Source organism: Neolamprologus brichardi, chromosome 13 (assembly GCF_056152115.1).
Source record: "Neolamprologus brichardi isolate AB-2024 chromosome 13, ASM5615211v1, whole genome shotgun sequence".
In the NCBI taxonomy this organism is placed as follows: domain Eukaryota; kingdom Metazoa; phylum Chordata; class Actinopteri; order Cichliformes; family Cichlidae; genus Neolamprologus; species Neolamprologus brichardi.
The window spans coordinates 10,952,500-10,969,216 of record NC_142116.1 but is presented as its reverse complement, the minus strand read 5'-3'; the positions used below and the strand labels follow the sequence as shown (position 1 = coordinate 10,969,216).

The 16,717-nt window shown below is 39.9% G+C and overlaps 1 protein-coding gene across 7 annotated transcripts in view; it reads left to right on the top strand.

The window, feature by feature from the left end:
- Window positions 1-8,603, top strand: part of ccser2a (coiled-coil serine-rich protein 2a) — a 50,922-nt gene extending 42,319 nt beyond the window's left edge. For 5 of the 7 annotated variants that reach the window (XM_035904876.2, XM_035904874.2, XM_087850124.1 and 2 more), the window contains one exon: window positions 3,411-8,603. In XM_035904876.2, coding sequence (XP_035760769.2) covers window positions 3,411-4,136 — 726 coding nt within the window. In that variant the 3' untranslated portion in view covers window positions 4,137-8,603. Of the gene's footprint in view, window positions 1-24; window positions 65-3,410 lie in introns of all 7 variants that reach the window. The other 2 variants (XM_087850125.1, XM_006783672.3) reach the window with 2 other exon arrangements.
- Window positions 8,604-16,717: the final 8,114 nt, after the last annotated feature.

Genomic DNA, 16,717 nt, shown 5'->3' with positions numbered 1-16,717 from the left:
CCTCACACATAATGCCTATGCAAGGAGTGGAGCACCTAGTGCAGTACTTCACTGACACAGCGTGGTACAGTAATCCTCTCTTTAACATGAAATGGACGTGCTGCCCACCTCCTGCTCGCTGGGCTGTTGTCTTGTGACACATGGCATGACAGAAGCATGTCTTTGTAATTCTGCGTTTGCATGATTAGCATTTGGGTTTCAGTTTTGACTTCTTTCTATGCCTGCGTTTATTAATGGATATACATTTGGGATCACAGAGTTGTCACAGTTTTTTGAGTCTTCTGTCATATTTTACAAATTTATTAATTTATTTATTAATTTTTTTGTGTTTTTGCTTTTATTGTTTGTCTTTTAGTTAATTCCATTCTATAATTTAACTATATAGGAACTGTTGTGCATGCTTTGGCTAATCTTTCTGTGTGGTTTGGTTTTTCTATATTTTATTCACTCATTAGGCGCTCACTTTGATGGATGAAGGGTATTAAAGGGAGTAAGATTTTCAAATAGCCTCATGTTATTGGATGTGAGTATATATTTACTGCTGTCCTAAGTAATCACAGTCTTTCTAGCTCCCCTATCAAATGCAGCTACACAATAAGGCAAATCTAAGTACTCACACATACTCTCAATCTTTCCACAGCTCTTATTTCAACACAATCCACCACCACAAGCGACACATGAAGTCTAATCTTGCTTTAAAATTGCCATCATATTGACGATCCCATCTGCTTATGTGCAGCAATCACATAGTCTTCCTGCTAAATGGCAATTATTTGCATCCTTTCACTTCACATTCTTGCAGGTTGCTTTTCTTAATAACAAACCATTTCTCGTGACATGTTGAGGGTAGGTGGAGATGATTTTATTGTAGTGGGATGTGAGATCTTCCAGGTGTCACAAATTAACATGATTTTTTTGGTTCCACTGGTGATTTTGTGTTAAAGTGATAGCTATCATTAGTGAGCTGTGATATTTTCTTGGCAGTGCAGTGAACTGCTCAGAGTGATTGCTGCTAATTATTAGTATCAGTAGCAGATAGCTGCAGATGCAAATAATTACTGACTATGACCCAAATGATACAGGATATCTCTACTAGGGGAACGCTGTAAATATGTGGGCTCATTACAAAGCTTGCAGTTAGACGCAGAATATGACTGCAGTTCTTACAAACATTTCAGTCTGTATGAAATGTGAAGCACACTGTCAGAAATAGTACAATGCATGTATTCATCTGGTTTTAGTATGTTTTGCTCTGAATGAGTCAGAGGCACAATGGAAATAAGGTCATGTTAATAATGTCACTCACCTTTTTAGATGATGCTTGATTCATATGATAATTACTTTTGTGACATCACTTCTAATTTGTGGATTATGTCTCACACTGAGTCGTGATATACATGAGATATTAAGATGCTGATGGGTTGACTGGTGGACTAATCGGAGCTTATTGTAAGATGCAAAAGAAGCCGAAATTATTCAGACTTCATAATGACAGACTTTGAATCTAGAAGTATAAAAGCAGCATTTTTTTTAAATGAGCAAACTGAAAACAAAAGGTGAACAAGGGTTTTGTAACAGGCTAGTGGACGTGTTGTGGCAGGGGACCAGGAGATGGAGCTGTGGCCTCAGACATGCTCTCTCACACTTACAATACAAATGACTGATGGTACAAACAGATCCAGCATCCTGACCAGTGCAGCTATATATTCCTGTCCTTTGAGATCCCTTCACTTCTAACTCACAGTGAATATGTTCTGCTGAAACTGAGTTCAGGCTTTTTAGAAGCTTTTGATGGTTCCAGGTGGATTTGGATCCTACAGGCACTGCTCAAAGAAGAGGAGCCAAAAGGCTGGTCTTCTGATTTCTGATTGTAAAAACTGGCAGTACAAACTAAATAGGCTAGAAAGGCTAGAAATGTCTTGAAGCATTTTTATATACGTTTGGTCCTGAACTACTTTGAAAATGTACTTGGATAAGATATCTGCAAGTACAGGAGTAGAATATTGATTTTTTCTTGTTGCATCTGGTCCAACGATCTCAGCTTTTGCTGAGACTTCTAAGATACAGTAACCACTGTCTGGTCCTGTAATCTGCTGCTTATCTGCACCTGTGTTACAGGGTGGTTGCTATAAAAAAGGTTATCTTATGTCACTGTTTATCTTTGGTAAAAAAAAGAAAGAAAGATGTATTTAGTGAAGCAGTCATGCAGAATAATATATAGAATCTGTTTGCTTTCCCCTGGCTACATCTAAACAAATAAAGCAGGTGATGCGTAAATCGTTTGTTACATAGATAAATAAAACACTTAAAATACAAGCTAATTGCACACTGGTTCTGTCAGCTTAGACTGTGTATATAAAAGATTGCTCTAGCTTCTGAGTTTGAATACAACACCATATATGGATGTGACATAAATTTGCATTCTTTCACATGGCCTGCAGAGGGCAATTCCTACGGGTGTAAAAGGGTCTTTGTCTTCCTTGCTGTGTGATGTCAGTAAACACTTTGCTGATGAGTTTATGTCTGACTGTTGCAATCACTAGTTTCAAGTCTCCTTTAATAGAGCGCAATGTTCGTTTTTTCAAATTATAGTCCCCGTTAGTGTTCAGGAGGGTGATAATGCAGGGTGTGGGCAAGCTTGCTTTAAATGTAACGAGCTGGTAGAATGTCAGCGTCCTTCCGTTTGATCCAACCTGCGCTTGTTCTGTGTGGTGTCAAATAGCTACGATGACAAAGTCGGAACCGCTCAGCACAAGCCTTCAAAAACAGATCAGTCCAGCTGGTAACGTCCCCGACTATGTCCATCTTTTATATACAGACTATTGCTTTGAAACAATTCGGTGAAGTCAAAGTAAAATAAGTTTACGTTGAGTCTGTGTCAGCAGCTCTTTTGTTTTTGGACAGGATAATTGGCCCCTCTCATCCAGGTGTGCATGGTTTTGTGCTCATAAACTGGATGTCCCCTATTGGAGGGCAACACCATGGTTGGTATGAATTTTATGTGGTTCAACAGCTCAGCATGTTCTCACGTAGGCAGCGTGTATTGTAGCTCCCAGTTTGAATATTTTGAAGCTCCACTGCAGCAGTGATTGCAAAATAATTCAAAAGCGTCAGTAGATTTCAGACTCGCACAACAAGGTTATTCTCCTCTGCTGAATCAGGGCTGCCTTTGTGCCTTTTCTTCTTTTTAATGTAGGACTAGTTCAGTGGCTCGTAATTGAAACAGGCTGTGATATGGTGAGGGTCACAATTTTCCATGAGGTTCAAAGATACTTGGGGAGGGTATTTATTTATTTATTTATTTATTTAAAACTGTCTACTTCAGAAACATGTTAATAAAACACTGCCTGTTTATCACACACTTAGTGTTCACTTATTGATACACTGTTCCTTTTTCTTTTACCCCACAGCCTCAAATACTACGGCCTTTCAACCCCTGTCTCAACGAGCACCTCCAACAGGGAAAACTAGTAAAAACAACCCCTACCGTGGGCCGCAGTGACCTCACAAGGGGTAAATCAGAGGAAGCAACCCATTTAGATGCTGACCGTCCTCTTAAAGCAGTTGTGGCAGATGCGTCCGGGCCAACAGGCCCTGACAAGCTGAGTCATCTCCCGAACACCAACCTGCACCGCCTGGGTTCTGGGGCTCCACAGGGGATAACTGCCAGGGACAGTCCAGCATCAGCAGCACAGCATGAGAGAAGAGCCCCCGCTGCGATACTGCAGAACTCTGTCACTGCTAGATCTGCTGGTTCGACTTGCCCTCGCATGCTGCAGCCTCCTCGCTTTCACAAGCGCGTTTCTCTCCCTGCACTCAAGCCAGGGGGCACTGGTGGCTTTGGCTCTCTGAAGCCGGGGTGTTCCTTAGGGCCTCTGGCTAACCAAGCGAAGCAGCTGCCGCCTCCATCTAGAGGCCTTCCCTGCTTTAACACTGGACCCCAGGTGCAAGCTCAAAGTCTGTTTTGTACTTCACTGCTTCAGCCTCGCAGGGATCCAAGTTACACCAGTTCCAGCCTGGAGGGGCACAGCCTAAAGGAGCCTAACCAGGGTACACTGAGACCCCGGGTCAGCCAAGTTCCCAATCCCTTTGAGTCACTCATGCCTCCCAAAGCCAAAGATTCCCTGAGGACCTGAAATCCGTCCATCATAACCTAAAACTGAAATTACTCTGACATTGATAGTCATCTCCTTCGCCTCCTAGCTCATTACTAATATATATGAGACATTCAAGCACTGCCTGTGTCTGCAGCATTGTTTTTGGGACTTCTGTAGGGTATTGTTTCTAAATTAACCACTTCAACATGATTGATCAAAATGTATTATGTAACCGGACCTTATTTTCACTACTGTCCACACTTGTGAGATCGAAGGGTTTTGATGAGGAAGTTAGTTTTGCACATGAACATGAAGGCTGCAGATGGAAGAAAAGAGTGTTACCAGTTTTGTTTTCTTTTATAATACCCACTGGCTAATCTCACATTTTAAAGTCCAAGTTCACTTGTTCCTCACACAACTGTGCCCTTTGACACACAGGTGCATTTGGTTTTAAACATAGTGGTGACATTGGTTTGACCTTTGCTGTGTAATAGACAGCCCGGGGGGAAACCGAGGCAAAAAAGAAAGTGTGAAAGAGGCAAGAAAGTGAATGTGAAATGGGGCTAGAGACAGAAAAAAAGAAATTTGTCAAAGCGCTCTGGAGTTGTCGCTTCTGGAATGAGAATATGTGTGTGTAAACGTGTCTGAGTGTGCACATATGTATTTTTTTTAAAGATAGAGAGACATGGTGTTGAGAGATGGATTTAAAAAACAGCTCCACCCCGTAGGTGCTCACAGCCTTCCAGTTCAGCTCACTACACTTACATCCTGAGTGAACTTTCAAACCGTGCACGTGGTAGCAGAAGGGTTCACAGACCTTTTGTGTCAATGCACTGTGCTGTGATGGAAATATAGGCACTGAAAAATAACAAAAGGCTGGTGGTGGGGATATAATTAGGAGAAACAGTGTGCAAGTGAGGAATTAGCTTTCATAATGTAGTGGAAAGAAGCAGCATAATAAAGCACTCACACACTTAAGTGTGCTCAGGGACAGTGGAAGCGCACTCATATCTATATGTGCAAACACAGACAAAATACACTGTTATTTCAGGGTTACTTTGTGCAGTTTTAGATGAAAACGACTGAAGAGTAAAATGAGATATGGTGAGAAGGAAATGGTATGTTTAAAAGAAAGCTAAGTTAATATCTGGATAGTAAAATCGTTGCTACAAGACAAAGAACTTTTAAAACTTACTGAAAAAGAGTAAACAAAGGGTGATCTGCCCAATTTAAAATGTCAACATGCGGTAGAAGAAAATATCAAAAGTCAAACTCAGGTTGGGAATGGTGAATAAAACTGAATAAAACATAATTTGTGAGTTAATGAAATAACTTACAATGCACGCTGACTTTCTTGAAAGAACTTTTCCTTTAATCGCCCACACGTGGAAACATCAACTAATGGGGATTCATTAGAGGTGTGAAGCTGCTGCCTGGAGAAAAAGCGTGCGCGCTGAGCTGAGCTGTCGTTTTTATTTTTTTCCCTATTCCACCGTCTCTCCTCTCACTCTCTTGCATGTCTCTTTGGGAACATCAAAGGTATTAGCGCGGTATTTTCAGGTGGGGAGCCTTCAGGGCTTTGGTGGTGTTTCTGTGGGAGTTTTGCAGAATTGTGTTTATCGCTGCTTTGCGAAGCCCTTTTGCAGTCAAACGCTCTCGAAATGTCCCTGAACGGAGAGCAGCAGTGTGTTAAAAAGGCCTTCTGACAGCAGCTCTGCTCTCTCCTCTGTCACGCCGCGTGACCGCTTGGTGTACGCCTCTGGCAGTGTCCGGTCTACTGCGTCCAATAATGCACCCTACAAAGACAGAGTGAGACAGAGTGGGAGAGAGAGAGAGATACACACACACACACACACACATGAGTTGTATAGACGCACATGTACAGGAACTTTGGCAGAACTCGAAGAGACGCGAAACTCAGAAGAGACACGGACATCATTTCACACTTTCCAACAGTCGCACAAGTGCACCTACAGGCCAGCGCTCTTTGAGTTTCTTTAACAAAGTGCATGAAAGTGTATCTGTGTTGTTTTGGAAGTGTTCACAAAATGAGGCCTCCAAGTAAACACTCATCTGTTTGCCTGCTGTAGCCATAAAAAAGATGCCCATCTCTAGATTACCCTGGAAATGGATAGAGGCTTGTGTTTGTTTGTGATTGAGGATCCATGTGGCTGATAATACATGTTTACCTGTTGGATGGCTCAACATTGTGCCAAGCCAGCCAAGCAGTCAGCAGTGCTCTGTGAAGCCAAGAAAAGCCCATTTCTTATAATGAAAATGGAAACGCGGACAGGAAGACACACCCAGAGTGTAAGATAGGTGCCCAGCAAGAGACAAAGAAAAGCTGAAAACAATTTATAAAAGTAGTGAAGGTGCTAATGATCAACACAAGCCCTTTCTGGCAGACTTGTCTGGAAAATGTCACGAAGGACAGAATGCATACAATCTTTGTCTGCACTGTGGTCTAGAGAATAGCCCGCGCCCCTCAGCTGTGTCATTCACTGCTAAGTAATGCCAAACAGGAAATCAATGTTGCCTGCTGTGTGTATTTGTATGTGTGTATTTATGTGTGCGTATCTCCAGACACCTCTGGCTGCCAGTGTTTCGCTCTTGGAGGAAAGAGTGTGTGTGTGCGTGTGTGTGAGAGACAGACAGAGGCAGAGAGAGATCCATCAGCCCAGGCCAAACGCAAAGCCATGCCAGGGAAAACAGGGCAGTACCATGCCTCTCTGTGCTGTATTCCCAAGCTCCAAATCAATGTCCTTGTTCAGTTTAGCAGTCAAGCAAATCTCTCTTGCCTGCTATGCTTTAACAAAACAGGGCTAAAAAGTCTAACAACTTGGATCAGTCCTAATGCAGGAACTTGATTCGCTTTATTTTTCAGAGAGGACGCACAAAAAAGCTGCATTGCACAAGAGGGGAAAAATATATATTTTCTGCATTATTATTCTGAATGATAGAGGAATGCAACCTTTTGAGTACACATCTGTCAAGCAAAAGGAAAAAAAATGCTCAACTTATAAACATGACTTTCAAACAGGATGCTAATTCAGTAGAGCAAACACAGAGAAAAAACATGGCTATTTACAGCTTTTTTATGGCTTTTTTTTTTTTTTTTTGGTAGGGCATTTTAGCACCTTTAGCTGATTGTTTTGATTCATTCACCACATTTTTCTATTTATTTATTTCTTTTTAAATAAATATTTAATAAGACCAATATTCTGTTGAATTACAAATTCGCTACTTCACCTTAAAGAATAAGATGTTGGCAATCACAACAGTTTTTTTTTCTTTCTGGCTCTCATTGGCCAAAAAGAAAATAACAAAAATAAACGAGAATCTGAAAAGTTAATGCGAGTTTGAAATGATTATCAGGAACAGATGTTCCTTTAGCAACCACTCTCATCTCTGATGACGTTTTTAAAGTAAAAGCTTGAATCTTGAAAGATGTAGGCTAGTGTTTCTTCAGCAGCTGTATGCTGTCATACTTGACTTGTGGTTTTGTGACACGGTGTGATGTGCTGATGTACGTTTTAGAGCAGATTCGCCATTCAAGTGTTACTTGTCAGCTGAATCACCAACTAGAAGTTTACAGTGTAAGCAGATAAAGCGCCACAGTGTAGCAGTTCATATTCCCATAATATCCAAGGTCACGGTATTTATCACTACATATTCTCCTTCATCAGCTGCTCGCAGCTCTTATGCACTGTCTCAAGTATACTGTGCAATACTGTTTGGAGCAAAAAGAAGGCGTGCTAAACGGTACTTGTAGCAATCTTTTTGGGGATAATTTATCTGAATTTAAGGAGCAACACCTCATACACTCCCTATCCAGTTTTCTATGCTCTTGTCACTACAGGCTATTTGTTTTCATCTCCGTGCCCCCACCCTTCAATTCTTTCATCTCTCATTAGTACATGTGGATCTGCCTGGCCCAGGAGCCTCCGGTAGCCCCCTCTGAGACCTTTCCCAAATCTCTGCCTCAATTCATGCTTACTCTATCTGCCATTACCTACTAGAAAAATGCTTTCAAATCTAAAGAGGATGTGGTACCAGCTATTGAAATGCAAATTATTAAAAAAAAATAAAAAAAATCAGACATTTTAAAAATTCTAATTTGAAGCACTTTAAATTACATTAGTTCTTAATGCTGAATGACAATTAAACTGTATTAGGGGCGATACTTGGTTTAGACAAAATCTATTTTACGCTCTCTTCTCTCCCTGTTTGTTTCTGTTTGCAAAGTCATATTTTTCTAGGAAGACTTGTGAGACAGCAATAAAGTTTGAACCAAATAAGCTGCGGAGGGTGTTTTGGCTAATCTTCAGTTTGAGTCCCGTCATGTTTTGGTTCTTTAATATTTGTAACATGTTTTTCGCATGTCACCAACAAAGCTGCCAATCTCAGTTTAAGATAAAACTGAAGCCTCGTTCTTATTTTGGTCTTCTTGTTTTTCATGTCTGCTGGTTGTTTTACTGTGGAAATAAATTATGCTTAAAAACCAAATGTGCTTTTTAGTAATGCTTTTTAAAATTAATGTTAAATTTGTGGGAATAAAAAAAAAATAATGGGGAAAAAACTCCAAACAATAGATGTAACTTGTAAATTGTGAGAGGAAGATAGACAAACATAGACTCGGATATTACTTTACAGTATGTTATCACTGAGAAGAAATGCCTCCCTGTCAAATTAAACTAAGTAGCATCTCTATTCATTACAAACCATGCAGCCTCTGGACACCTTGCATATAGTCCACTTAATAATGAGGTTACATGCTTCAGAGATGATGGGTGGGTAACAGACTGCCAAGCGCAAGAAGTAGCGTGACACTGTCATTAACTTGGAAAAGTGGGAGATGGAGTGCAAAAGGTTTTCCCTTGAAAGGAACCGAAGTGCTTTCATCATAGACTGTCAAATCTATACTTAAAACTTTGTTGTCATATTGCATACGGCAGGTTACTCCTCAGAGAACAGAGGTTCAGTGGAGTAATTATACCGAGGGAATTTAAGTGTGAAGGAATGTTTAAAAATACAATCTAATCCCCAAATTCACCCTGACGTTGCTAACGTCGTAGTTAATACACCGATTAACAAAATCAGTGCAGGAGAGGCAGACATGTTCAGTGTGTCTCACTGAACATATCTCCTTGCACGCTCATACAGTAAGTAGAGCACACTAAGTAGAGCAGGTATGCACGGATGTGTTTTATTTTTAATAAGGGTTGTGCACTTAGCAGAAATGATGATGTGAGATCTACTAACTAACTTCTAGTCAAAACAGACTACATTTTTTGATCCCTGTTCTTCTACTGCCTGAAAATTGTTTGGTCCCTTCTTTACACTGCACAACCATGACGGCAATGTTCGAGGCTGACAGGTCTATAACATTCTACACTGAGTCTCATGGCAGCAACTCAATACATTTAGGCATGTCAAGATGACCTGCTGAAGTTCAAACCAGGTATCAGAATGGAGACAAAGGTCATGTAAGTGGCTTTAAATGACCGGCTGGTCTGAATGTTTCAGAAACAGCTGATGCTTCTAGTGTTTACAGAGACTGATCTGAAAAAAGAAAATATCCGGTAAGCAGGAGTACTGTGGGTGAATGTGCCATGTTGATGTCAGAGGTTAGAGGGAAATTGCTAGACTGCTTCAAGCTGATAGTAAAGCAACTGTAATTCAAATAACCGTTATTACATCCAAGGTGTGCAGAAGAGCATCTCCCAACAGACAGCAGATTGAACCATGAAGCAGATGGCCCACAGCAGCAGAAGACCACACAGAAGACCAAAGAAATAGCGTAGGTGGGGCGGCCAAGAAACTAAAGTGCGATAAGTGGGTCAAACAAAGTGCGATGCATCAACATCGCTGGGAAGTAGTCAAATATGTTAGATTTGAAGGCAACTTTTCCAACTCTCTTTCTAAGTAAATGCAATAAGAATGAAAGGAGTCTGTTCTTATGGTCTCATGTGATTCTTTTTTTAGTCTTTATATACTCCTGTATTCTCTGTTATCTAAGGCGTTTTTCTTTGAATCTCAGTGGAGATTCAAATATAGATCCCAAGATTGGCACACCCTTTTTCAGCTGTAAGTTTAAGCAGTTTTTAGCCAATTACTGCACACACACAGACACACACACTGTCACCTCACACCATATTTTCTCCTGTGCAAAAGTGAAAAAAGTAAATAAACTGATCCCCCTGCTAAATTTGTAAGTTTGCTCACTTTCAAAGAGTTGTTTCATTTTAATGGCGAGAGGGAGAGCCATGCAAATCAATTTAGGACTTTTATGTGTTTTTATGGATTTTTGATTGATAGTCTGTCTCTCGATTAAAATGAAACTGCTATAAAAAATTAGAGACTCTTCATTTATGTATGACTTACAAATTCAGCAGGAGATCAAATAATTTTTCACTCCACTGTAGCTTTCCATCATATTCACTAAATATTATAAATAATATAATATTCACTAAAATCTAAAATGAAAAGTTCTTGATATTTGGCAACTTGTACATTTCGCTGATGGGCATAGCACTTATTTTCAATCCTTTCTAGGGGGCACCATCATTTTCGTCAAGGCCAATATAAATGAGTTTTTTCTTCTTCTCTTGAATCACAATTCAAAAGCAACACCTGAGATTTTCATTGGTTAATTTTCAGTAAATGTTTATTTATTATTACTTGTCAAGTTTTTCTTTCTTTAACGGAAGGACACCGTATCAACAATTTCTGTAGCTGTCTTCTCTTGATCTCATTGCACTGAGCTACCAGGTGCTTCTTGGTCAGTGTGGATGTTGACTTTCTACTACTAGCCTGTGGGTCCTTACTGGATGCATTAATGATCAGCTGACCTAACAAAGTAGCCAAGGAGTGCATGTATATCTGTTGATCACAGGCAGATAGCACAGTTTTCACCACAGTATCGCACTGGACGTTAATGACTCCACAGAAATCATCTGTGCAAAAATGCTCCCCAAGAGCGCGAGAGGATAACCTATTTCTAACGCCCATCTTCAAATTGGGGATCTATTCAAACGTTTACTTTTTCTTTCAAATAAAGTCAGATCAGCTAAAAATATAATTAATAAAAAAAAATTGCTCCAGACACATGTTGCTTATATTTATGCATTCCAACAAGCAACTTCAGAGACTTTGGAAAGAGATAATGATATTTGCACTGTGCTCTCTGCTGGTTAGACTTTAATCATAGCAGCTGTGGGCTCAAACTGCTTCTCCTGACTTTGCTGCTTAAGATGTCGTCTGCTGAAATCACAGCTTCTCTTCATCACCTGCCTGTTGTGTCTTGATGTGTTGGCTCTGCTGTTGCGGGTCTGCTGCCTGCTTTGTTGCTCTGCTTGTTGTTGATCTCTAAGCTTCTACTAGGCTATGTTTTGCAACTGGATTAACCCCTATGCAATGTTTGTGTTGGTTTGTATTTTCAATGAACTCCCTGTACGGGCTTAACTGTGCTATGAATAAACAAGCAGGGTATTCATGATTTACACTTCAGGTGTTGTGGGCTGAATTGATTTTAAGCTGTTTTTACACTTCACTTTCATTGTTGATTATTATTTGAGCCGGAGAGAGGCTGTCTCTTCCTCATTGCAATCTCAGTAAAAGATAATTATGGAAATTAGCTTTCCTGATTTTCGCCTTAAACACAGCTGACTAGTACAATTGTTTCTTGTGATCTTAGCCTCATGGCAAACTTAACAAACTTTGGTCATCCACAAGTTCCCAGTCCCCTTCATCACTGCATACTTAATATTACCTAACGAATATTTTTGCACATATTAACTGATTTTTTTTGTCCTAGCTTCCTTTTTTTTGAGCTGCTGATTAACATTTAAGGCTGTTGCACTCGTTGCCAACCTTGAGTTCAGTCTGTCTGCTGCACTGTAGATTAATTTGCATATCATTGCTTTAAAATGTCATGTTAGAGGCTGCTCAAAGCTCATATTTATCAGTTTAAATTACTAGTCAAGATTTTCTGCTGCACAGCTTACAAGCCTTACATGATATTGTATATACACCATAACTTTCTGTCTGACGTGCCTTCCAGGATAATGACCTCATAGTAGGTAGTACCTGACCTAAACAGTCAAGTTAATAAGGACCGTCATGTTTTAGTGGGGGGTAGAGTTTTTGTTATTATGCCCCGGTCTCCATTTTTTGAGCTGTGCTAATTAAAAGAAATGAATTTAAACTCACTTTTTTTCACAACAATTGGACACAGTTATTGTCACAGGACAGAAGCAAGGCAGCAGTGGGAGAGGAGAATGGGAAGGCCTTCAGAGGCAGGGTTTTAAATAGCCTGGGAGAATGCTGGCCAGGTGTTGTACATTTCAGGCCATCCTCTGAATCTTTACCCAGGAAAAGATGTCTGTGCAAGTGAATGAGGCCATCATTATGCTAAGAAATTAACCCATCAAAGAGAGAGCAAAACTTGAGTGGTCAAGTCAGTACTACCAATGAGGTATGTAGCCCTGTCATTGTGAAGGTCTACAACCACAGACCCGTTCACAAATGGCAATGCATAAAGTTTACCAGTTGCAAACCACTAGTTACACTCAGGAAAAGAAGGACAAGTATCACTTTTTCAGTGCAACTCTGTCACTGAGCACAGTAAGCACATGTCTGTGAAGGTTCTCAGTCATCCAGGTCACCATAGTTTAAGGAGCTTGGAAAGAAAAGCATCTGAACTTCTTTAAGTTACTTGAAGATGTTTCACTTCTCATTCAAGAAGCTTCTTCAGTTCTAAGAGCAATTGGTGGAGAGTCCCAAATTTAAGCCCTATGGGAGTTTCCCCAAGAGAGTCATGGACCGCCTATTGATCCTCTACCTAATTACACGAGCCAAGGTGCGAAAACGGATGTGTGTCACAATCAGCCATGGTTTTGGGTGAAATCATTGTGAAACCTAGCCCCACACTATCATGTGATTTACTGCACTCAAATGGATGTGAGTGGGTGTTGAGGCATCTGGCAAGGGATCTCAAAACTGGATTAAACATGGCAGACAGTGGGTTTTGTAAGCCACCGCCTCTGTTCAAAGATGGTCATTCACAGTGGACATAGATGGCTTCTTTCAGCACATCAGTGCTTACTGATGATGTTACTCCTGACAGAAGCAGCAGGATTAATCCTGAAGTGCACAGGGCTCTCAGATTCAGCCAAATGTTACAAAGCTGATCAGACAACACTTCAAAGTGCAAATGAATAATGACTCAAAGTATGTGGGGCTATAATTCAAAAGCAACCCAACAGTTCCTCAATGCAAGGAAATGGGATATTCTTCAATGACTAAGTCACCCACCTGACCTCAAACCAACAGAGCACGGTTTCCAGTTACTACATACAAAGCGAATTCAAAGAGAGACATCCACGAACAAGCAGCAACTAGTTGTGACCGCAGTAAAATCTTAGCAGAGCTTCTCAAGGGAGGAAAGGCAGTATTTGGTGATGACTATTTACAGTCATTGGCTGCAAAGGATAAATGTTAAAAGCAATCCTTATTTATTATTTAAAATTTGATTGATTTAAAATCCACTGTGGTTGGGTACAGAGCCAAAACTTCACACAATAACAGCTGCTGACATTTAATATTCACATGTAGAAATCGTGTTATTCGAAATCATTTGTTACTAAGCTGAATATTCAGTGAACAAACATGTTTATGCTGCAGCTGTATATTTCGAGGTAGATGCTTTACAGTGTGGACTGTTGTTCCTGTTACTGTTCACAGTGTAGTAAGTGGAGCATCAAAGGTAAACAGGACATTGTTAATGATAATTGTACAGTATGTGATTTGATTCCCTGGTGTGCTCTTGCAGGGTTAATGTAGGGACCAGGCTGAGCTAAATGAGTAGTTTCACAGTGTACTTGATTGCATTGCAGAAGGTTTTTGCTGAGGCTGAAGCTGACAGATGGTATTTTGCATATCAGTCAGTTTTAAAGGGGTTATTGGAATTATATGGCATGCTGTCTGTATATCATATAATAACGATGGTTTATTTATAAAGCACTTTATCAACATCAGCAACAACAAAGTGCTTTCCAAGGTTACTATAAAGGCAAGAAACATTTCTACAGATATATCATTAATCCATTAAAGTCAACCATGACAACTAGGAGAAAGGAACGTGATAAAAACAGGCCCTGGTTTCCCTGGTTGTTTGCGACTGCTGCAGTCTGTTTCAGACCACTCTTTGTCTGATGAGTAGTGTGTGGGTGGTAGCTATAGTCTGCCTGTAAATTTCACTTCATTTTCAGGTGTGGTCGTTTCAGTAAAATATGATTTTGAGTTTAACATCAACTTGATTGCTTAAAAAACTCAAGTCTGCAACTGCGTCACTGAATTATCTTCAGACTTTTATCATCTTATTATCAACACATGGATTTTAAAAAAGCCAAATGTTTGAGCCATCTGATCTTTAAATTGGACCTGCTTTTGTTTTTACTTCTTTCTCCTCACCTACCCTTCTGTCAGCTTCATACAATATCTTGAACCCGCAGTGAAAATGCACAAGAGAGTTTCTTAAACACTTAAGCAGTGACAAAGGCGCAGAGGGCATTTTTGTATTTGACTTTTGCTGTATTTTCAAGCTGAGACTTTCTGCCACCAGGGTACCAGGCCACTTCTGTAGAAGGAGAAATGCCAGCCTCGTTCTTTTCCTCCGGCAATACTTTCAAATATTCACCAACGCTGCAGGCGAGACGGCTTAGCTTGAGTGTAGTGAGAGGGCTTTGTGGGGAACACAACATTTAGGTGTGCACTCTGTGCATGACCATAATTGGATCCCCCGACAGCTGTTTGACTTCTCAACAGGACCCTCTCACTCTGCTGCTTTAATTCAACCATAGGCTCTCATTGATATGCATAGCTGTCCTGATCAATTTAAACTATACGGAAGAGATCACCTTTAATAGCCCACAGATCACCCAGCTACCATTTTTAGCCTCCTTGCTGTCAAGGACATTTATTGGCTTTGCAAAATGTGAAATAGGCAAAAAATTATAAAAAATTAAAACTCATGCCCATGTATATGTTTCTGTGATTATTTTTTGATCCAAATGCAAAGATGTGGCCCTGTAAACATCTTTACATCTTAATTTTGTGTTTCTGAAGTTTTTATCTGTCAATGAAGTGGCTTCACCACCTGAATAATAACTATGAATTTACTTGTTCAAAACCTGGTGATTTCTTGGGTCTCCAAGATATCGTTGTTGTCACTTTTATGTAAAGATACAAGAAGAAAAAAAAAAACTGGAACTATTCAGACATGTTAAGTCAAAAGCTGGGCTTCTCAGTACTGCTTATGCACCGATCAGGCATAACATTATAACCACTGACAGGCGAAGCAAATAACACTGATTATCTCTTCATCACAGTACCTGTTAATAGGTGGGATATATAAGGAAGCAAGTGAACATTTAGTACTCAAAGTTCATGTGTTAGATACAGAAAAAATGGGCAAATGTAAAGATTAGGAGTATAAGGAGTTTAACAAACCTAACTGTGATACCTGGATGACAAGGTCAGAGGATTTCCAAAACTTCCTGGTCTGTAATTCAATTCAGTTTTATTCACATGGCGCCAAACCAAAACACCAGTTGCCTCAAGGTGCTTTATATTGTAACATAGAGACCCCATACAGTAATACAAAGAAAACAGCAAATGTTAACAATCACTTTGACAACAGTGGGAAGGAAAAACTCCCTTTTAACAGGAAAAACCAGGCTCAGAGAGGTGCAGCCATATGCTACTGAGTACAGTAACCTCAGTGTTATCTGAATTTAGAAGCAGAAAATTCAGGTCATCCAGGTCTTTAAGACATCCCTGCAGTTTAAAGAATTGGTGTGTGTTATCTGGCTTCATGGATAAAGATAGAGAGATAAAGTTGGGTGTCATTTGCATAGCAGTGAAAAATGTATGCTATGCCTAAGGGAAACATGTATAATGTAAACAAAATTGGTCCTATCACAGAACCCTGTGGAACTCCATAATTAACGTTGGTGTGTGAAGTGAACTCGCTATTTACATGAACAAATTGGAGTCTGTTAGATAGATATGATTCAAACCACTGTACCTTTTAATACCTACAGCATGCTCTAAAACTTGCTCTGAAACTTGACTGAAACTCTTCAAATAAGCCATTCCTCTGCACATGATCTGTTAGCTGTTTGACAAAGAAAGCTTGGAGATTGGCCTATAATTAGTTAAGGCAGCTGGGTCAAGAGATGCCTTTTAAGTAATAGTAAGGCCTGTGGTACCTAACTGATTAACAGAGATATGATGATTATATTTAAGTTTGAAACATTAATTAATGACAGGACTTCTTTGAGCAGTCTTGTGGGAATAATGTCTAAAAGACACATTTATGGTTTGGAGGAAATAATTACTAAAGTTAGCTCAGATCATTTGGAGAAAAAGACTAAATAAATATCAATATAATGGCACTAAAGTAGCAGTATAATGTTACATCTGAGAGATGATAATGAGGAAATAAAAAAGCTGAAAAATCAGGCAGAAACTCTGGGTAAGGCCCAGGTGGACAATACCTGACAACAAATAAAACAGTTTCTTCTTCTTCTGATCTGAAAAATCTATCATTCAGTGTC